Source organism: Hipposideros armiger, unplaced genomic scaffold (assembly GCF_001890085.2).
Source record: "Hipposideros armiger isolate ML-2016 unplaced genomic scaffold, ASM189008v1 scaffold_15, whole genome shotgun sequence".
NCBI lineage: Eukaryota > Metazoa > Chordata > Mammalia > Chiroptera > Hipposideridae > Hipposideros > Hipposideros armiger.
The window spans coordinates 7411346-7433918 of NW_017731365.1; the positions used below are offsets into that span (position 1 = coordinate 7411346).

Here is a 22573-nt window from a genome sequence, read left to right on the forward strand (position 1 = left end):
GCTGGTGACCGATCTGCCTCACCCAGGAAGAGCACAATGATAATACCAACATGGGCCAGTGAAGCGACATCCTCCACAACTAGATTGAGGAACAAAAGGACACCAACTTGTCTGTTCCCCTTCTCCGATTCCCCAGCGCTGTTCCCCTCCCTCAGTTCCCCAATAAAGTCTTTAAAAAAAAAGTACAAAGTGGTTGTTACACAGTAGTCATGGGGATGTAGGGTATAACATAAGGAATATAGTCAATAATATTGTAATAACTGTGTATGGTGTACGATGGGCACTAGATTTGTTAGGGTGATAGATGGGAGGGTGGTTGGGGGCAGGGTGAAAAAGGTGAAGGAATTAAGAAATACAAATTGAGAGTTACAAAATAGTCATGGGGATGTAAAGCAAAGCATAGGGAATATAGTCAAGAATATGATAATAACTATATACTGCGCCAGGTAGGTACTAGATTAGTCAGGGGGATCATTTCTTAAATTACATAAATGTCTAACCACTATGCTGTACACCTGAAATTAATATAAAATAATATTGAATGCCATCTGTAATTGAAAAATTAAAAAGGGGGGAAGGTTAAGGGGACTAAGAGGTTCAAATTTCCAGGTATAAAACAAGTCTTGGAGATGTAATATACAGCATCAAAAGTATAGTCAATATTATGATAACATGGTATGGTGTCAAACGGTTGCTGGACTTATCCTGGTGACCATTTCTTTAGGTGTATAAATGTTGAATAACTATGGCAATACATCTAAAACTAAGTAATATTGTATGTTAACTATATTTTAATAAAAATATTTTTAAAAAGAAGTACAGTTGGGTTTTATATGTTGATCTTATATCCAGCACTCTTTCTAAATTATTACTTCTAATAGCTTTTTATGGTATAGGTTCTTTTGAATATTCTACATCAGTGATCATATTATCTACAAATACAGTTTTTCTTCTTCCTTTCTAATCTGTATGCATGTATTTCTTCTTCTTCTCTTAGTCTACTGACCAGAATGTCCAATGTTTTATAGAAATGGTGTCCCTGATATTAGAGGAAAAGCATTCAGTCTTTCATCATTAAATATGATGTTAGCTATACGTTTTTCAAAGATGCCCTTTCTGAAGTTGGTGAAGTTTCTCTTTATTCCTAGTTTGCTGGGAATTTTTTATCATGAATGAAGATTGGGTTTTGTTGAGTGCTTTTTTGTGTGTTTTGAGATGATCTTGTTTCCCAGTTTTAGCTTGTTAATATGGTGAATTATTTTAAGGGTTAAACTAACTTTGAATTCCTGGGATAAACACCCCGTGGTTTTGATGTATTATCCTTTTTAAATATTGTTGGATTTGATTTGATTTGTTTAAAATTTTTGCGTCTGTGTTCTTGACTAGCAGGCTGTAGTATTATTTTCTTAATGTCTTTGTCTGATTTTGGTATCAGGGTAAGAACTGGCCTCATGGAATGAATTCAGAAATATTCATTCCTTTTCTGAAAGAGTGTTATTTGAATAGTCCATTTCTCCCAAGTTTTGTGCTATTATTGACATATATTTTACTTATGTATTTACTCATAGAGCTACCATTTCTAGTGTTCTTCAGTGCTTTTGTAGATTCATATTTTCATATGCTTGCATTTTCTTGAAGGACTTCCTTTAACATTTCTGGTAGTGCAGGTCTGCTAGTGATGAAATTGTTCAGCTTTTGTGTGTCTAAAAGAGCATTTATTTTACCCTTGTTATTAAAAGGATTTCACCAGGTGTAGAAAATGGTTGACTTTTTTTCTTTCAGTACTTTAAAGACATTATTTCACTTTCTTCTAGCTTAGATTGTTCCCAGTGAGAAGTCTATCATTCTTATCTTTGTTCCTATGTACATATAACTAATGTGTCTATTTTCTCTTTTTGCTTTTAAGATTTTTCTCATTGTCACTGGTTTTGAGCAATTTGATTATGATATGCTTTGGTGTATTATAGTTTTCTTTGTGTTTCTTATGTTTGGAGTTTATTAAGCTTTTTGGATATGTGTGTTTATAGTTTTCACCAAATTTGGAAAATTTTTGGTCATTGTTACTTCAAATATTTTTCTCTCTCTTGTCCTCTCCCTCTTATCCTTTGCAGACTACAATTATATTTCTTTTCTTTTTTTTTTTTTAAAGGTTTTATTGGGGAATTGAGGGAGGGAAACAGTGTTGGGGAATTGGGGAAGGGGACCAGCCAAGTTGTTCTTCAGTCTTCATTGTGGAGGGCGCCAGTTGCCATCTGGCTTCCCGTCGGCAGCTCATGGCCTCTAAGCTCTAGGTGCCGTGTTCAGTCTTAGTTGTGGGTAGGTGTAGTCACCATTCCATGTGGGAGTTGAGCCAGCAGCCTTGTTGTTAAGAGCACACACTCTATCCACTGAGTCATCCGGGTGGCAGCTCAGCTCAAGGTGCCAAGTTCATTCTTAGTTGTGGGTGGACATAGCCCACCACCAAACAGGCAATCTTGTTGTCACACCAGCTGAGCCATCCTGCCACCTGTTGGCAGCTCAGCAACAGCTCAGCTTAGGCATAGCGTCACTGGCCCATGTGGGAATCGAACCAGCAGCCCTGTTGCTCAGAGCTCACGCTCTTAAGCCAACTCTTAAAACCAACTGAGCCACTTGGCTGGCCCACAATTATGTTTCTTTTAGGCTGTTTGAAGTTGTCCCACCTCTTGCTGATGTTCTTTTCATTTTTCTTATTATTATGGTAAAATATACAAAACAAACATCATTTTAACCATTTTTAAGTATACAATTCAGTGACATTAAGTACATTCACATTGTTGTGCAACTATTACCGCTATCCAGCTTTAGAACTTTTTAATCATTCCAAATGGAAACTCTACCTATTAAACAATAACTCCCCTTTGTTTCCTACCCCCAGTCCTTGGAAACCACCATTCTACTTCCTGTATCTATGAATTTGACTACTCTGGGTACCTCATCTAAGTGAATCATACAACATTTGTCCTTTTGTGTCTGGCTTATTTCACTTAGCACGATGTCTTCAGGGTTTCTTTTTTTTAATTTTTTAGTTTCAGGTGTACAAAACAATGTCATAGTTAGACATTTATATGCCTCACAAAGTGATGAGGCCCCCACCCTCCCCAATCTACTACCCCTCTGACATCATATATAGTTGTTACAATTCCATTGACTCTATTCCTTATGCTGTACTCCACATCCTGTGACTAAAGATATATATATTAAATTATAGTTGACATTCATTATTATTCAGCTTCAGCTTCAGGTGTACACTGCAGTGGTCAGGCATCTACACCCTTTATGAAGTGGTCTCCCTAATAAGACAAGTGCCCATTTGATACCCTACAAAATCTTTACAACATTATTGATTGTATTTCCCAAACTGTCTTTCGTATCGCTGTGGCAATATTGTGGTTACCTATCGTGCTATCTAATCTCCTCACCTTCTCACTCATCCCCACCCCCCTCCGAACTAGTGACCATCAGTTTTTCCTCTATATTTCTGAGACTATTTTGTTTAGTTTGCTCATTTATATGATCTCACTTATATGTGGAATCAAGGTTCCTTTAAAAGCTAAATAATATTGTCTTCATATTTTAAAATTGTCTTTTCTTCTAGTGTTTCATTTTGAACAATTTCTATTGTTAAGTCTTTGAGTTCATTATTTTCATCTTCCATGATGTCTAATTAGATATTAATCCCATCCAGTGTGTTTTTCATTATATATATTGTAATTTAGTCTGTAGAATTTTGAGTTGGATCTTTTTTTATGTGTCCATGCCTCTATTTAACTTTTTGAACATATGTAATATGCTTTTCCTAACTGTGTTAATTTCCTTGTCTGCCAATTCTGTTATCTGTGTCAGTTCTGTGTCTATTTTGACTTGTTGATTTTGTACTCATTATAGGTGAATTTTCCTACTTCTTTGCATGCCTGGTTATTTTTTATTAGATGCCAGACATTATAAACTACCCGTTAGGTGCTGAATACTTTTGTATTCCTACTAATATTATTGAGCTTTTTTGTGGGATGCAGTTAAATTACTTAAAGACAATTTGATCCTTTTGGGTCTTGCTTTTAAGATTTGCTGGACTGAAGCAGAGACATGGTTAGTCTAGTACAGGGTTTCTCAATATCAGCACTATAACATTTTGGGTTAGATAATTCTTTCTTGCAAGAGGCTGCCCTGTACATTGTAGAATGTTTAACAGCATCCCTAGCCTCTCTTTAGATGACCCCCCAGTTATGACAACCAAAAATGCCTCCAGAAATTGCTAAATATTTGAGGGGGAGAAATTCCTCCCCCTCCCCCTCCCCCATTGAGAATTACTGCTTTAGGGTTAATGTTGCTTCACTACTATGGCAAGACCTTCCTGTGTACTCTACCCAATGCCCCATGAATCATGAGATTTTTTTTTTTTTTTCAGTCTGGCTGTTTGGAGTAGGCACTTTTTTGGCCTTGTGTGAATTCTGGGCACTATTCTTTCTGATCTTTCTAGATGGTTCTTTTTTCAGTCTTGTTTGGTTTCCTCACATATATGCACTAATCAGCATTCAGCTACATATTCAAAGGAGACTCTCTGGAGGTAGATCTCTGGAGTTCCATCTTAGTCCATTCATACATATAACAAAAATACTATGGGTGGCTTAAACAACGCACATTTATTTCTCACAGTTCTGGAGGCTAAGAAGTCCAAAATCAAAGTGCCAGCAGATTTGGTGCCTAGTGAAGGCCCACTTCCTAGTTCATAAATGGCCATCTTCTGACTGTCTTCACAGGGTAGATGGGGTGAGAGAACTCTCTGGATTATCTCTTATAAGGGCACTAATTTCGTTGATGAGGGTTCTGCCTCCATGACCTAATCACCTCCTAATGCCATCCCACTGGAGGTTAGGATTTCAATATATGAGTTTTTGGTGGGGACACAAAACATTTAGTCCATGACAAGTTTTCTGTCTTTATCTTTCTGCTCTTCAATATTCTGTCCCATGAACACTAGCCACCTTGATCTCTTCAGACTCTCAGCTCTATCTCCTCAACTTAGCCAGTCTCCCAGACCTCATCCAGTTTCCATCCTGTGCCACTAACGGCCTAGAAACATTCACAGTAGTAAGCTGGGGCAGTAGGACTCACCTTATTTCCTGTACCTCAGGGAACTCCTGTATTGTCTGAGTCCAGGGTCTTAAAACTCTCCCCCCCCCCATATACGAGTATTTTGTCTGTTTTGGGGTTGTTTCAGGTGGGAGGATAAATCTAGTCCCTCTTATTACATCTTGGTCAGAAGCAGAAATCCCTTTGACTGATAATTGATTCACATTAATCATTGGTTAAAGCTGAAAGTGTTCTTAAACATTTACTGACCTAGTTTCTTCATTTTGTGGATTTGTATGAAACCTATATCTGTCATATTCTTCGTTCAAAGTCTCCTGTTCACTGTAGTTCCTATGGGACAACTTAAATAGTAAATTGGCCCTAAAGCCTTCTGTCATCTTTTAATATACCTCTTTAATGCAGGTGTTCACAGTATTCGCCAAGTACGGGCACCTAACTAGGTGTAGTAACTTACAATTAAAGGACATGCCCTGGCCTGATAAAGCACAACAGTGGAATGCGTCATGTTTTTAGAGCATTGCCACAGCAGGCTCAAAGACTCCCAGGAGACTTCCTTGTATAATAACTCATAATTTCTAGCAGCTAAAACACCACCATCAAAGCCTGTTTGTTAGCTTGGTTGAGGGTGCAAAGAACAGGTAACATAAGACCAAAAAAGAAAAAAGAAAGAAAGAGAAGATCATTTTGAGCAGTTCATAATACGAAACTGTACTGTAATGCTACAAGGATGGGAGTGACTTGGAACCCATTGGAGGTAAGCTGTTGGAGGAAGGAGAAAAGTAGCAAAATAGAAGTAAAAGGACAGAAGAAATGTTTTATATGAGATGAGCTTCTCAAATCTACATCATAACTACTGAAGAGTTCGTAGCATGTGTTTGTTGGATATTCAAGGATGAAATAATTTATTCAGAGCATACCTTTGGGAAAAAATATGTATGTAGTGGATAGGATGAAACCATCTGGCTATGTATATGAACTAAAGCATAGCAAAATCATATTTTAATGGAATTACATATATGTATTTATGTAATCAGTGATATAAATCAGCATGTCTAAATTCCATGTGTTAAAGTGAATAAATCATAATTCTTTGGCATTTGGGATGGTGATGATATGCTGTAGCTAAAAAGAAGACTTGAGTAAGAGTTTTTGTGGGACTACAGTATGTAAGGATTAGACAGCCTTTTAAAACATGCAGATAACTTATAGGTGGATGTGCTGTTAATTTTGTAAGACTGAAAGCTATTGTGTATTTATAATATTTAAAAACTGTTTAGAAACAAAATATGATTTAAGGCTTCCAAAAACTAGAATTACTTTTTAGTATTTAAGAAATAAATATTTAGTAAGTGTATTTCTCATTTGCTGAATGTTTTTAATGGTATAAGTGGTGCTCATGTAGTTAAGCATCTGCCTTTTTCAAGTGATTATAAGTCTTCATGGCAAGAGTTGTGGGGATGGGGGAGAGTGCAGAGCTTTGCTCAGCATAAGGAAACAGAAGGTTTTTCATAGCCAAAAATGCATGTTATAAGGGAATGGTAAACACCAAAATCAGGAATCACTACATCTGGGAGGAGAGGAAGGGGATACTATCAGAGAAGGACATTCACTGTATTGATGTTTTGTTTTGCTTTTGAAGTCATACTTTCAAAATAAAGTTTAACATATGTAGAGAAAAGTATAGATCATAAGTACGAGGTGTGATCAAACAATACAGTGAATGTTTAAATAAAATATATTACAGTAAAAGACACATTGTCATTAATCCCCCTCAAAATACTCCCCCTCGCTTCCAACACACTTATCCCATCGTTCTTGCCACTTTCTGAAGCAGTTCTGGGAGTCCTCTTTTGTGAGTGTCTTTAGTTGCGCTGTCATGGCTGCCTCGATGTCCTGAATCATTTTGACTTTGAGGAAGAGCCAGAAGTCTCATGGTGCCAGATCGGGTTAATAAGGTGGATGAGGACATACCGTAATGTTTTTGACAGAAATTGCCATATATCAAAAGCAAGGTATGACATGGAGTGTTGTCATGATGGAGGATGATTTACGGCACACTTTAAAACACACCTTCTCTCAACCATAGCTTACACCTGACTGACTGCACCAAACAAGTTGAAACTTGTCACACACTGTTACTAAGGTTCGATGCGCTGCTTCCTGTATTGAAGATCCCTGCCATTCAATTGGATGGCACTTGGCAGCAGCATTCACCATATTTTTTTTATCACAACGGAAAGGCTCCATGTCATACATCGCTTCTGGTACAGTAATTTCTGTCAAATAAAAACATCCTCATCCGCCTTATTCACCGGATCTGGTGCTGTGCAACTTCTGGCTCTTCCCCAAAGTCAAAATGACCATGAAAGGTAAACGTTTTGAATCGATTCAATGTGTCTTTTACTGTAATAAATTTTTTTTAATTTAAACATTCACCATATGTTTTGATCACATCACACCTCATCAGTAGCTTGATGAATTTTCACAAAATGAACATACCTATATAATTAATACCTAGATTAAGAAACAGAACATTTGTATCAGAGCTGTTTGATTTTTTTTCAAACTGCATAGTGGGCACATTAGTATTTCTTTTTTTTTTTTAAGATTTTATTGGGCAATTGGGGGAGGGGAACAGACAAGTTGCTGTCCTTTTGTTCTTCAGTCTAGTTGTGGAGGACGTCACTTCACTGGCCCATGTTGGTATTATCATTGTGCTCTTCCCGGATGAGGCAGTCGCTCGCTGGCCATTGGACAGCTGCTCACAGCAGCTCACAGTGGCTCAAGGCAGCTCACGAAAGCTCACACCCATTGCTGGCCAGCCCCATTGCAGCCTACATTGTCGTCGGCGACTCACGGCAGCCCAGTTCCAAGTTGAGCTGTTGTTCACCATCTTAACTGTAGAGGACGCAGTGTCACTGGCCCTCATGTGGGATCCGAACTGGGGCCCTGCTGCTCAGAGCTGGCGTCCCAAGCCAACTCCTAATTAACGTGCCACTCAGCCGGCCCAGGGTATTTCTTGTATTATTCTTTTTTTTTTTTTTAAATGCCTTAAAGTTTGCCTAATGTGTTTTTTTGTGTGTTTTTTTTAAAAAACCATCTCAGAAAGAAATATGGTCTTTAGAGATCTGGAAAATGTCAGAAAACCCACAGACTTAGTAGTTGAGAAAGTGCTACGGGGAGATAGGTTTTTTCCACGTAAGCCTTTATCTCCTGTGTATCTGATAGTTTATAAACCTGATGTTGACCCAAGTTACTGAAAGTTTTAAAATGGAAAAAGAACATAAACAGTGCTATATGGAATCAAAGTAGTAAAAATTATTAGTACTTTTTGAAACAGTATGTTATTAGCCTTTTATAGTAATTGGGTTGTCGGAAAAGTCATGACGTATTTTTTCTATATTTTTCATTGCAAAAATGTGTCATGCCTTTTCCAACAACCCAATACAATATAAAGTTTGGGTCCTCAAATTTATGGTACATTGAAATGGCAGTTTTGTTTTAAATTTTTTATTAAAATCTCGATAGTTTAAGAAAGAAATTCCTTATTCAGTTCTATAATGGAATATTCAAAGTATAGAAAGAACTGAGCTGGGCAGGCTGAGTGGCGCATTGGTTAAGAATTGGCTTTGGACGCCAGGTCTGAGCAGCAGGGCCCTAGTTCGGATCCCACATGAGCGCCAGTGACACTGACCTCTACAGCTAAGGTGGTGAACAACAGCTGGACCTGGAGCTGGGCTGCCGTGAGTCACTGGCCATGGCATAGGCTGCAGTGACGCTTCAGTGGGCTGCCATAAGATATGGTGAGTGGCCAGCAGCCAATGTGAGCTGCAGTGAGCGGCCGTCCAATGCCAGCGAGTGACTGCCTCACCCAGGAAGAGTGCAATGATAATACCAACATGGGCCAGTGAAGTGACGCCCTCCACTATTAGACTGAAGAACAGAAAGGACAGCAACTTGTCTGTTTCCCTTCCCCGATTCCCCTATGCTGTTCCCTCCCCCAATTCCCCAATAAAATCTTTAAAGAAAAAAAAGAACTGAGCTATTAAGATATTTATATCCAATTTGAAGACTTTATATCTGTTATAGAAACTGTTATTTGTATAGTCCATAGATAATCTAAGGGGTTTCCCCAAATTAGTTATCTATCTACCTTTGGATTTTTTTTTCTTTTTTGGAGGAGGAGAAGAGACTTCATGAACACAAAGATTTCCAAAATTTAATTTATTTTTACATATAACTATTTTATATATCTCATTTTATGAAAAGTACTAAAATGGGATTTTTCTCCATTGTTCGCAACAGTAGGCTTTATCTAAGTAAGTTATGGCTGCTGTCATGTGGAAAAGCCATTTGTAAAATAACGTTTTGTAAAAATGTTTGGTCATTAACCTTTCTGGTATTTGGGTTATGTGCATAAAATTAAAATTATTAGAATTTAATCTATTGAAAACCACTAATATTGAATAATTTTTGTTCCTGTCACTCTTCTAGAAGCCAATAGGGCAGCATTGGCAAATTACTGTATCTGGTTTGTTAGTATGTATTTGGTCTTCAAAGGAGTTGTTAGGACACACTGAAGTTTTTGTTTTGTTTTCTTGTTTACCCTTAACAGACAGCAGAGGAGGAAATGGCCGGTCCTAATCAGCTTTGCATTCGCCGCTGGACTACCAAGCAGGTAGCTGTTTGGCTGAAGGATGAAGGCTTCTTTGAATATGTGGACATTTTGTGCAATAAGCACCGACTTGATGGAATCACATTGCTAACGCTGACTGAATATGACCTCCGGTCTCCTCCTCTGGAAATCAAAGTCTTAGGGGACATTAAAAGGTTAATGCTCTCGGTCCGAAAACTGCAGAAAATACACATTGATGTTTTAGAGGAGATGGGATACAACAGTGACAGTCCCATGAGTTCCATGACTCCTTTCATCAGTGCTCTTCAGAGCGCAGAGTGGCTCTGTAATGGGGAGCCTTCACATGACTGTGATGGACCCATCGCTGATTTGAATTCTGATCAGTACCAGTACATGAATGGTAAAAACAAACATTCTGTTCGAAGATTGGACCCAGAGTACTGGAAGACCATACTGAGTTGTATATATGTTTTTATAGTATTTGGGTTTACATCTTTCATTATGGTTATAGTCCACGAGAGAGTGCCTGACATGCAAACCTATCCACCACTCCCAGATATATTCTTAGACAGGTAAGTTTTGTTTCTAGTTGCCAAATTTGTAGGAGATTGCTATAACCAAAATGATAATATATTTATGGTAATTGTTTATTATTGGTTTGATTGATATATACTTTCCATTTGCTTTATCTGGTAGTATAGAAAGATATGCTTTGAAATTGGCTCTTTCTCTTAGAGTAAATTAGACTTTAAGCATAGTTGAGTGGGAAAGACCACTGCTTAATTTATTTTTCCATAGCTATATTATGGCTCCCTGAGTACTTCAGATTTTAAAGGGGTTTCCTGGAATGTTGTTTGTAATAAATGGAATTTAGTTACCTTTTTTTTTAAAAATGATGTTAGGGTTCTACTTTTTCAAAAATATGGGGAGGTCTACTGTATCACCAAATAACTTGGAATTATCACAAATAGTACAAACCAATTCATTGACAGCATTCTGTTTTTATGAAATACCAAATGCATGATAAAGAATATAGTATATGTATATGAAAAATAAGACTAGAACAAACCTCAAAACTGTTTTTATACTTGTGATTTTTAAAAATCTTTTTAAAGTTTGTAGTGCTCTTTTGTTTATTTTTAGAAAAGGTTTTGCCCTTTAAAAGTGCCTTATAGCATATGCTTTTTAAAATGAAATTGATTAAAATGTCCACATTAAGATTACAGAATGACATACATATCATGTTTTGTCCCCTCTCAAACCTTGACTGAAAGCATAGTAAAGAGGTTTTAAATATTTGTTTGTTTTAAGTTGTAAGCCCACAGGATGGGGCAGATAAGAGAGTCAAACAGAATCATACATTTTTGGAAGTTTGAAAGCAGATGGATGAGTGGCAACTAGCAGACCTGAAATAACCTAATTCTGAAACAGTAGTCAAGAAAACTGAGAACCAACCCAACCTATGTTTCAGATTTCTCAAAGCTCTGGATATTACAGGTGAAAGAATGGTGCTAAAATACGGAGAATTAAATGAAAGCTGTTAGATCCCTATACCTCCTTCCCTATTCTATACAGTTTTCCCAACTGTAAATGAAGCCCCCCAGGAAGTAAGGAAGAAAGCAGGTGGATATCTGGAAAAGAGTACTCTAGCAGAGGAAACAGTAAGGTGCAAAAGTCTAGAACAGGTAATGTGCTTTAGCATGTTTAAGAAACAGCAAGTGAGAGATGGGGAGAATAGTTGCAGATGAGGTCTGAGAGGAGACAGGAATTCAGATTGTATAGGGACTGGATGGTTGTAAAGACTTTAGCCATTATTCTGAGTGAAAAGGGAAGCCATTGGGAAGTATTTAGGAGAAGAGTAGAGTGAACTCTTAAGTTCCATTTTAAAAGGTCCCTCTAGTTGTTGTATTAATAATAGCCTGGGTGTGGAAGTGGGAAAGCAGGGATTAGTTAAATTACTGAATTCATCTAGACGAAAATGAGGTTGGCTGGATGAGGACAGCGGTGGTAAGTGGTGGTAGAGATGGTGTGAAAGAATATATATTATATATAATATATATGGTACAGCCAACAAGATTTGGTGATGAATTTGTATGTAAGGTATAATTGAAAGAAGTCTAGGATTATCCCAAGATTTTTGACCTGAGCATCAGGAAGATTGGCGTTGCCCTTTACAGAAATAGGAAGACTGTGGAAGGAGCAGACTTGGAGAGAAAATTAAGAGTTTGGTTTTAGACATGTTAAGTTTGAGATATCTTCTACACGAAATCATACAGCAAGTAAGAGATGGAAAGATGAATTGGAATTTGGAGAAATCTAGGCTGATTTTGAAGAGTTACCAGCATGATATTAGATAAGGTCTCCTATGGAGTGAGAAGGGAAAAGAAAAAGATTGCAGATTGAGCCCAAGAATATTATAATATTTAGAGGTCAGAGAAGAAAGGCAAAACCAACAAACAAGACTGTGACTGTCAAGACCGAGAGAGAGTGGTATCCTGGGAGCTAAGTTAAAAAAGCAATTTAAGAAGGTAGGAATAACTAATAATTAGCTGTGTCAAGTGCTGCTGAAGGTCCAAGTAAGACGAGGATAATTGACAGTTGGATTTAGCAACATGTTGGTCATCAGTGAACTTGACAAGAGTCAATAAGGGCAAAGCCTGATTGTAATGGGTTCAAGAGAGAATGTGTGACTTAGTGGAATTGAGCTAAAGGTATATCTCCACAAATATGAAACAACATATGCACAAAGTTATTTGTTGTGACATTATTTCTAATAATTATAAATATTGGAAATAATCTAAATGCTTATCCATGGAAAACTAGTTGAATATACTATGGTACTGTGATACAATACAGTACTGTTTAATCATAAAAAAGAATAAGGAAGATTTCTACGAAGTGATATTAAATGATTTGCAAGAAAAACTTAGTAGCAGTGAGCACCGTGAGCATCCAGACGATGGTTTCTAAATACCATCCCTACTAAAAAGAACCCCACACCAAGGCTCCTTAGAGAAATGGCTGATTTTAAGTCTGGGGCAAGGAAAGTGAAAAATGAGCCTGAAGCAGATCTTATGTCATAAAGCAAGGAAGTGTACAAAACCAATGGATACATGTCAAAAGAACATAGGAACTGGTTTGAAGGTGCTCCCACTGATCAAATTGGAGGTGCTTTCACTGGACAATTGGAACATCAAAAAGACTAGTGATGGCAATGGATTATAATATATTGAGTAAGAAAAAGAATCCATGAATCTATAATAATAAAACAAGCCAAAAGTGGTGCAGTGAAAGGGAAAGTTCTTCAAATATAATACTGGCAAATAAATGTGGATGGCTATTCCTGACTATTTTGCAACCTCCAGTGTAATAATTGATTCAGGCAAATGGATGCTAAAATTAGTGGATGCAAAATCTATTCAGCGGTTCTCAACCTGTGGGTCACGACCCCTTTGGGGGTCAAATGACCCTTTCACAGGAGTCGCCTAAGACCATCGGAAAACAAAAAAATATTTACATTATGATTCATAACAGTAGCAAAATTACAGTTATAGAGTAGCAACGAAAATAATTTTATGGTTGGGGGTCACCACAACATGAGGAACTGTATTAAGGGGTTGCGGCATTAGGAAGGTTGAGAACCGCTGTATTAGATGAAAGGCCATTGGATAGCAAGATAGTCACATGATCTGGAAGTATCGTCTCACATATTATACGTATAATTACACGGGGAATAAGGTACCTTTACAATGGCAAGATCTGGCATGTGTCATTTTAACCAAATGATCTAAGGTAGCATCACAGTGGGATAAACTGATATTATGTGCATTGGATGTGATGTTCACAAATCACTTACGTAATAATCTTGCCTCCCCCAAATATATCCAAACTAATCATGAAAAAATTATCAGATAAATCCAGAACATGGACCATTCTACAAGACAGCTGATTTAGACTCTCCAAAAATGTCAATGTCCTGGCAGACAAAAGCCAGGCAGGGGGAATTGTAAGGGAAATTGAAGAGACATAATCAAGAGCAATGCATGAACTTTAATTAGATCTTATATCAACAACAAAAAATACTGCTATAAAGGACATTGTAGGGACAATTAGGAAAATTCAAATATGAACTGCATATTGATGTAGAGTAACACTAAATCAGTGTTACTGTTTTCTGGGTGTAACAGTGTATTGGGTTATGAAGAAGATATCCTTGTTCTTAGGAGATACATGTCAAAGTAATTTGGGGAGATGTGTCATAATGTCTGCAACTTATTTTGGGGGGTTCAGTGTCCTCCAAAAGAGTATATGTATTTGTGGGTATTTATAGAAAGAGTGAAATTAAGCAAATGTGGAAAATGTTAATTATTTTGAACAATTGATAGCTTTAGGTGAAGAATGTAAAGTGTTTATTCTTTCAACATTTCTTTTGGTATGATCAGAATTTTTCGAGCTAAAAAAAAATGGGCAAAGAAATGATGAGAGAAAGAGAATGGAAAAAGAGAAATTGGAAACAATCAAGTCTTACAAGTTTTCCTTTAGGGGCAGTAGAGAAATGAAACTGTAGGTTAGGGAGAAGAGGAAAGGATATGGAGTTACTGGGGTTTTGTTTTGGATGGGCTATGTTACAGCTTATTTGTTATATTGATGATAGTAATGACCCAATTTTGAGGGAGGGGAATGATGTTAGAGAAAAGAGAGGGACGATTGTTGGAGTCATGTCATGTCCTTGAGTAATGAAAAGGGATGGGATCTAGTGGATGGGAGAGGTTCATTTTAGGCACATGGACTATTCATCCATATCAGAGAGGAAGGGAGAAAAAATGGAAACAGAAGTAGAAGGTTGCTAGATGTATTGGTGGAGCATGAGGAAATGCTTCCCTGATTGTTTCTATTTTCTCTTCAGAGAGTTAGAATGGAGAGAAGGTTGGAGATTTGAGGAGAAAAGATGAAGTGTAGAATAGTCATCGAGGAGAGTGAATAGACTTGTGTAATACAGGAGCAGCACTAAAGGCCTCCGTGGGGTTGGCAGTCATGTTGGCATCGTGTGTTTTACCAGCCTCACTGCAGATACAGGTATGGGATAGGTGGGTTAATTGGACTCAAGCAGGGCTGAAGTGTTTCTAGGTGGTACTATGAAGGAAAAAGAGGCAAGGGAGTGATTATAATGACTGACCATGGACTCAGGTGGATAAGGAGGGATGTGAGGATATGAAGTAGGTCAAAGGAAGTGAAAATGGTGTAAGAGCAGTGGATTTTAGGTCTCAGAATTATCGAAGTTGGAGTACTAGAAGAAATAAGCTGGAAAAACTAGAGGTATTGGTTAGTGTAGGATTCTTGAAATTGAGATTATAAAGAATAATCTTGGTAATGACAAGATCCAGGTTGTAACCATGGGTGTGGGTCACTGAAGTAGAGCAAAAGACAAGGTCATAGGAGGAGAAGTTAAAAGAGACGTGAGTGAGAAGAACACAAATTACAACAGGAGACGTTTTGGAGAGAAGGACAAGTAAAGCAGAAACTAAAATCTTCAAGAAATGAGAGAATGGATGCTGAGAGTCTATAGATGATTATAACAAGTCATAATGGGAGAAAAGAGGGGAAATGGTCTGGAAAAGCAATGAGGATTTTATTTTAAAGTGTACAATTCAGTGGTTTTTAGTATATTTACAAAGTTGTGCAACCATCACCACTAATTCCAGAACATTTTCATCGCCCCTGAAAGAAACTCATATCCATTATGAGTCACACCCCATTCCCTTCTCTCTCCCAGACCCTGGCAAGCACTAATCTATTTTCTGTTTCTATGGATTGGCCTATTCTGGACATTTCATATAAATAGAACTGCATGTGGCTTTTTTCTATGTGTTTCTGGCTTCTTTCATTTAGCATAATGCTTTCAAGATTCATCCACATAGTAGTATATGTAAGTATTTCGTTCCTCTTTTTTACAGAATAATATCCCATTGTATGAATATACTACAGTTTGTTTATCCATTCATCAGTTGATTAATGTTTGAGTTGTGTCTACTTTTTGGCTACTACTAATGCGGCTATAAACATTACAAAGTTTTGTGCATACATATGTTTTCAGTTAACAATAGGGATTTAAAACCAAATTTTGCCTAACTCTGCAGTGCCACCTACTACAAAGCTTCACACTCTTAGTATCTAAATTTTATTCACAAGAGCATAGTAGCAGGTGCTGTCAGTGTACTTCCTATATCCTCTCAGATCTCATTTCCATTTTCTTGCACACTGATATTCCCAACATCCAGCAAACATGTCTCTTTGTTGGAGAGCTGCTCTTGGGCTGCTGGAACACACTTTGCCTGCTTGAAAAGAGAGCCAAACATGCTTCGAAATTTACATCCCTCCGGCAGCAACCCTTAACCAAAGGTGAGGTGGGGTATAAATATTTCATTTCTCTTTGCCCTAATTGGGACAACTTTTAGGTTGGACCTACACTGTCTCCCAAATTCCCCACAGGACTGAGCCAAAGTTCCCCTTGCCTGAGTCCCCACAGGGCTGCGCCTGATGTCTCACCCTTGCCTTGCTTCCTTGCCTTCCGGTTGTCATTTCCCCATTGCCCTGTGGTTTTCCCTTGGGAACACTCCTAATCACTTTCACACTGATCTTTGTTTCAGAGTTTGCCTCTGAAGCTTGACACAATTCCAATAGCTTCAGCACAACATAAACAGAAAATTAGAAAGAAAGAGGGATGCTTCTAGAGGCAGACCCACTTACGACAATGAGAAGGGATAGCTGATAACCTTAATAGCAAGGGAGGAAACAGAAGAACTATAAAAAGCAAACATAAATAATGGAAAACCACATCAATCTGGGGCTTAAGTGTCCTTCATGTCTCAGCAGTCCTTGAGGTCATTACCATGTTCAGTGTAATAATCAGTGTTCACAGTGATGACCCTGAATTACCAAAGAAAGTTAAATTCTCTCTAGAAAAAAAAGCATCATAAATATGAGATATTGAATACTCATTTGACAGTTTTCTCACAACACGCCACTAAAATGAGAGTATAAAAGGGGTTCAGAGGTACCCTATAATCTCATGAAAGCAAAAATGGTGATAATAATGAAAATTTGGAAAGTGAAAAGCTAAGTACCTGTTGTGAGATTGGGAGTAGGGACTAGCAGTGCCTGAGAGGTGAGTTTATTTGTACTGCAGAACTACAGAAAAGCTCTCAGAACAGGAAGCACCAAGCATCTCTCAAGACCAGGTACAGATAGGAGCTAAATATGAGAGATTTGGCTGGAAATCAATTTAAGAAGCCTTTAGATTTGCTTTACTCTGACAGAAGACAGGTGGCATATTCTCCAGAGTCGCTGAATATCAGGGACTCTGGACTCTGGACACTGGATTCTGGGCCTCCATGAGAACAAAGGTGTATGTGTTTCAATGTTTTCAAGAGGATTAACTGTAAATCTACCTATTGATCACTGAGGCTTCCAGCTCTCTTACTTAAACAGCCAGACTTATTTCCCATCCCCACTCCCACCCAGTCCCAGCCCTCCAAGCAGGAGAACAGATTCCTCTTGTTGGAAACCTGCACAAGAGAAAAGAACTGTAGATACTGTTGTAGGAAAGATACGCGTAGCCCTAGCTCATCAACCAGACCTGTGCTCAGTCAGTGCAACCCACAACTGGACAAGCTCAGCCCATGCATATAGAGCAACAGTGTTTTATTTTGTTTTAGTACTTCACTGTCAGATGTGAATGGTCAGTCCAGAATCATCAGATACTTGAGGAAAACAGACCAATACAAACAGAAAAAAGCAAACTGGAAAAAACAAAAGAGGGAGAACAACACCTCAAAAAAAACCCCCAAAAAACCCCATATTCTCACAGATAAGAGATGTTGCTTCTATGAGGCAGTAACAGTGGACTATTAAAAAGGAAAATTCAGAGAGAAAAAAGCTTTGGGGAAATAAAAAAAGAAAGAAATTAAAAATCCAGCAGGATAACTGAACATAGATTTGGTGAAATTGTCCAGCATGTATAACAGATGAAATGTAGAGGAGAAGATCAATCCAGTTGGCTCCACAGTGAACAAATCAGACTTCTAAAAAGAATACATGGAAGGGCTGGCCGAGTGGCGCATTGGTTAAGAGTTGGCTTGGGACGCCAGCTCTGAGCACCAGGGCCCCGGTTCGGATCCCACATGAGGGCCAGTGACACTGCCCTCTACAGCTAAGATGGTGAACAACAGCTTGACCTGGAGCTGGGCTGCCGGGAGTCACCAGCCACGGTGTAGGCTGCAGTGAAGCTGCAGTGGCCTGCCATAAGCTATGGTGAGAGGCCAGCAGCCAGCGTGAGCTGCCAAGAGCCGCCGTGAGTGGCCATCCAGTGGCCGGCGACCCATCTGCCTCACCTGGGAAGAGCGCAATAATACCAACATGGCCAGTGAAGCGACATGCCCCACAACTAGACTGAAGAACAAAAGGACAGCAACTTGTCTGTTCCCCTTACCCAATTCCCCAACGCAGTTCCCCTCCCCCAATTCCCCAATAAAAAAATCTTTAAAAAAATAAAGGGGAAGATGTTATCTAAGATACAATACAAGGAAATTCCTCAGAATGGAAGGATGTGACTTTCCAGACCGAAAGAGCCCACTGAGTACCCAGTACAAGAAATGAAAATTTTCAGAATACTGAGTATATAGACAGAAGATCCTGAAAGCTTCTTAAGAGGCAAAACAGATAACATACAAAGACTGGAAAGTCAAATAGCATCAAACTTCTTGGCAACAGTAGAAGCTAGAAGACAATGGAACAATGCCTTTAACATTCTGAGAGAAAATGTCTAACCTAGAATTCTCTGTTTAGGCAAACTACCAATTAGAAATAAGATTTAAACCCAAAGATATTTTTACATTTGCAAGTCTCAAAAATTGACTAGCCAACCCACACCTATAAAATTGCTAAAATGAAAAGAAAAATGATAATAACAAAGCTTGATGAGGATTCAGAGCAGCTGATACTGTCATACACTGCTGGTAGAAATGTGAAATGATGCAACTTCTCTGAAAACAGTTTGATAGTTCCTTAAAATTTTAGGTACACATTTAACAAAGGACTAAACACTTTCACTCCTAGGTATTTACCCAAGAGAAATGAAAACATGTCCATGCACCTGTATGTGGCATTTATTCATAGTCACCCCAAACTGAAAGTAGCCCAAAATATCCCATCAACCAGTGAATGGATAAAGGAACTGTAGATAAAGAATTATACATACAGTAATATGGATCAATCTGAAACATATCCATGCTGAATGAAAATAGCCAGATATAAAAGGTATCTGGATAAATACGATGTGAGTGCATTTATGTGCCATTCTAGAACAGGCAAACCTGTAAGGGACAGAAATCAGATCAGTGGTTGTCTCTGAGCTGGAAGTGAGGGAGGGGATTGACTACAAAGGGGCACAAGGAAACTTTCTGGAGTGATGAAAATGTTCTATATCCTTATTGTGGTGGTTACATGACTGAATACTTTAGTCAAAACTCATTGAGTTGTACAGCTAAAAAGAGTGGATTTTTCTGCTTATAAATAAACCTCAAATGAACCTGATTTTAAAAACTCCAGCCCCTCTTTGTCAGAAAACAACTGGAGGATATACACCATCAAAACTAAGGAGTAAACTGAGAAAAAGAGGACGTGAAGATTCAGGAAACAGAGAATCCACTGGAGAAAAGAGGAATTCCCAAAATGAGGGTTCAGTTTTATTCCAACAAATATCCATGCAGGAGAGTGAGAAAATGGCAGCCATTCTGGAGTGGACAAGAGGGAGAAGGGCTCTGGGAGAGCTTCCCCTGAAGGAGAAGTTGAAATTGATAGAATAGTTTGGAGATGAATTGGTGATAGGCACACAAGAAACAGAGCAAACTAAAAAAAAAAAAAGGGAGTTATTTATTCCTGAGAATTATAAGAAGTTGTACAAGAAAGGGCTTTAATCACTGTTCTCTGACTCAGCTATGAATGATATTTACAAACTAAACAAAACTATGAAATAGTATTGAGAGCTTGGGAGAGAGAGAATGTATGTGTATGTGTGTGTGTGATATGTGACTAAAAAATATAATGTCAAATAAAACAGAAAAGTGAAAGCAATCACCTCAGGGGAGCAAGAATTTGGTTTAGGTTGGGGGTAGGGCAGAAAACTTATTTTCATCATAAACATTGTAAAACTATTCTAAATATAAAAATATATATAAACATATATACATACATATGTTGGGTTTTTTATATGTTTATTTTAAAAGTTTGAATTTTTATAAGTCATTTTAAAGAATCTTTTATCTGAAAATTTCTGTTATATGAAATAACCCTTTCCTTAGTAATGCCAGATAAATAAGTCAGCAATAGATTAAAAATACGTAAGAGGAGTCCCGCCCTGGACAAGAGTCATCTCTTTGCCCAGGTAATCCATGCTATATATGCTCCCTGCCCATTAGACGCTTAGTAGCATCTCCACAATCAGATCGGCTGTCACGGTATCACAGTGTTTGAGTTCAAGTAACCCTTATTTTACTTAATAATGCCCCATTCACCTCACTTCATCTCATCATGTAGGTATTTTATCATCTCTCGTCATCACAATAAGAAGGGTGAGTAAATACAATAAGACATTGCTTGAGAGAGAGAGAGAGAGCACATTCGCATAAATTTTATTATAGTATAGTTATAATTGTTCTATTTTATTATTAGTTATTGTTAGTCTCTTACTGAGCCTAATTTATAAGTCAGATTTTATCATGGGTATGTACATATAGGAAAAAACATAGCTTATATAGGGTTTGGTACTGACCATGGTTTCAGGCATCCACCGGGGTCCTTGGAATGTATACCCCATGGATAAGGGGGACTACTCTATACTAAAAACAGAGTTCAAGCCCTGCTTGTCTGGATTCTGAAATAAGCACATCATGCAAGAAGTGAGCCTTTTTTCCATTGTTTTTGTGGGCAGTCCTAGATCCAGGTCTACCATGCTATAGGAAGGGAGGAAAGGGTTGTTATTGCTCTACTGAGAACCATGACTGGGAATCACAGACAAGAGGTTCTGGTAAATAGGGTACTTTATGAAACAGTTGTTTCCCTTGGGTTCTCCAAATATCATCTCCTAAAAGAGGTAAAAGTTATAGAAAACAATTTTAAGGTCACTGTTAGAAGGGTATCTTAATTGAAAAGAGTGGCATCACTTATGTACATATACTTCTTGTCAGCCCAATATGTAATTTTTTTCTGTTCTAGTGTTCCTAGAATCCCATGGGCCTTTGCCATGACAGAAGTATGTGGCATGATTCTGTGCTATATTTGGCTCCTGGTTCTTCTTCTTCACAAGCACAGGTACCTTACTTATTCCATTAAAAGACTGAAAGTGTTTTGACTGTCTTGTGTTAAAGGTCATCAAACCTGTTTCTCCCTTTGCAGTTTCCCTGTTAATTTCCTTCTCTAGTCATTATGACATTGTAGTTATTGACAAAGGAAAGTGAGGTTTGGTCAACAGAAGAGTCAGCCTGAGGTGATAGCTACATATTTAGTGATATTCTGAATGTATCTTAAGGGAAAGATCACAGATGCTGATGTTCGGTCATGGGCTAACCATTGGCATTCTAGCCTTATCTTTCTTAAGAAACAAAAACACGTCATGTTATGTAGAAGGATAGAAACTACTCCAAGGACAGTCTTTGGTCACACATTTGGATGGGAGAAATTGTTCTCTGCTTGGAGGAGGCCCATTGAAAAAGGGATCATTTTGCACACCATGCATGCCTTAGTCAGTGTGGTTTACTTCAGATGGTATAGGAAATTGCTGAACGTGCTTCTTTGGCACTTTCACCAAGAAATATAAAGGGAAATTTTTTTCTCATTTAAAAAAAAGCAGAGAAGCATAAAAGGAGACTCTTTTATTACTTTAATGAGGGGAATTCACTTGATTTAAGTAAAAAATAAGGCACACTGAAGAAAAACTTAAAGAACTAGAAAGTGTGTGCATCCGCTATTCTTTGTCTTTAGACTCTGAAGAGGAACAGGGCCACTTTTTAAATTTTTTGATCATTTCTCCTCACCAGGCAGTACTTGAGGTAGACCACAGTGATGGGCATTAGGTCCTGAGCAGCAGTTATTTCAGTGCTTTGAAGGTGAAGAGAAAGGTTGACGTTTGCTATTCCTGTCACACTTTTAGGCCATATTGCACTTCATTATCCCTGTTTGCAGCAATACTTTTAACTGGGTTGCTTAAAACCAGACATAGTTTTAAAAAACACTTGTATCATTGCTGCTTTCTGGTTTAACTTTGTCTTACAAAAGGCTGTAGATTTGAATGTATCCACTCTTCAAAACACGAGTGTATAGGAAACTGTGATAGGTTTAGCAAATCATAGCAGTGGCCAGTTAAATGTACATTTTGATGTTTAAATTAGTGAAAGAAAGTGTCAAAATGTTGTCTTTGTGCCACTTTCATTAGAATCACCTGGGCTCTTGTTGAAGTGCAGAATTCTAGGCTCCATCCCAGGTGTACATACTGAAGTTTGAAATATACCTAACGTTGTGTCCAGTGTTTTTTTGAAACATTTTGAAAATGTTTTTTTCATTTTGAAAATGTGTAAAGCATAGTCCCAGTACTTGAGAATCTTATAGTCTGTTTTGCTTTAAGACATTTAAAAAAATAATATAACAGTACAATTGATGTCACAATGCAGTTCAAACTTTTTGTTAGAGATATACTTAATGTAAAACTTAGTATTAAAAAAAACTTTTATAGCTTAAGTTGAAGTTAGGAGAAGTTAGAGAACGTTTATTAGA

General features: G+C 37.8%; 1 protein-coding gene across 3 annotated transcripts in view; it reads left to right on the forward strand.

The window, feature by feature from the left end:
* The window catches only part of SAMD8 (sterile alpha motif domain containing 8), a 60499-nt gene that overhangs the window by 27437 nt on the left and 10489 nt on the right, over positions 1-22573 (forward strand). For all 3 annotated transcript variants that reach the window (XM_019626181.1, XM_019626190.1, XM_019626198.1), the window contains exons 2-3: positions 9728-10320; positions 21020-21115. In XM_019626181.1, coding sequence (XP_019481726.1) covers positions 9728-10320; positions 21020-21115 — 689 coding nt within the window. The remainder of the gene's footprint in view (positions 1-9727; positions 10321-21019; positions 21116-22573) is intronic.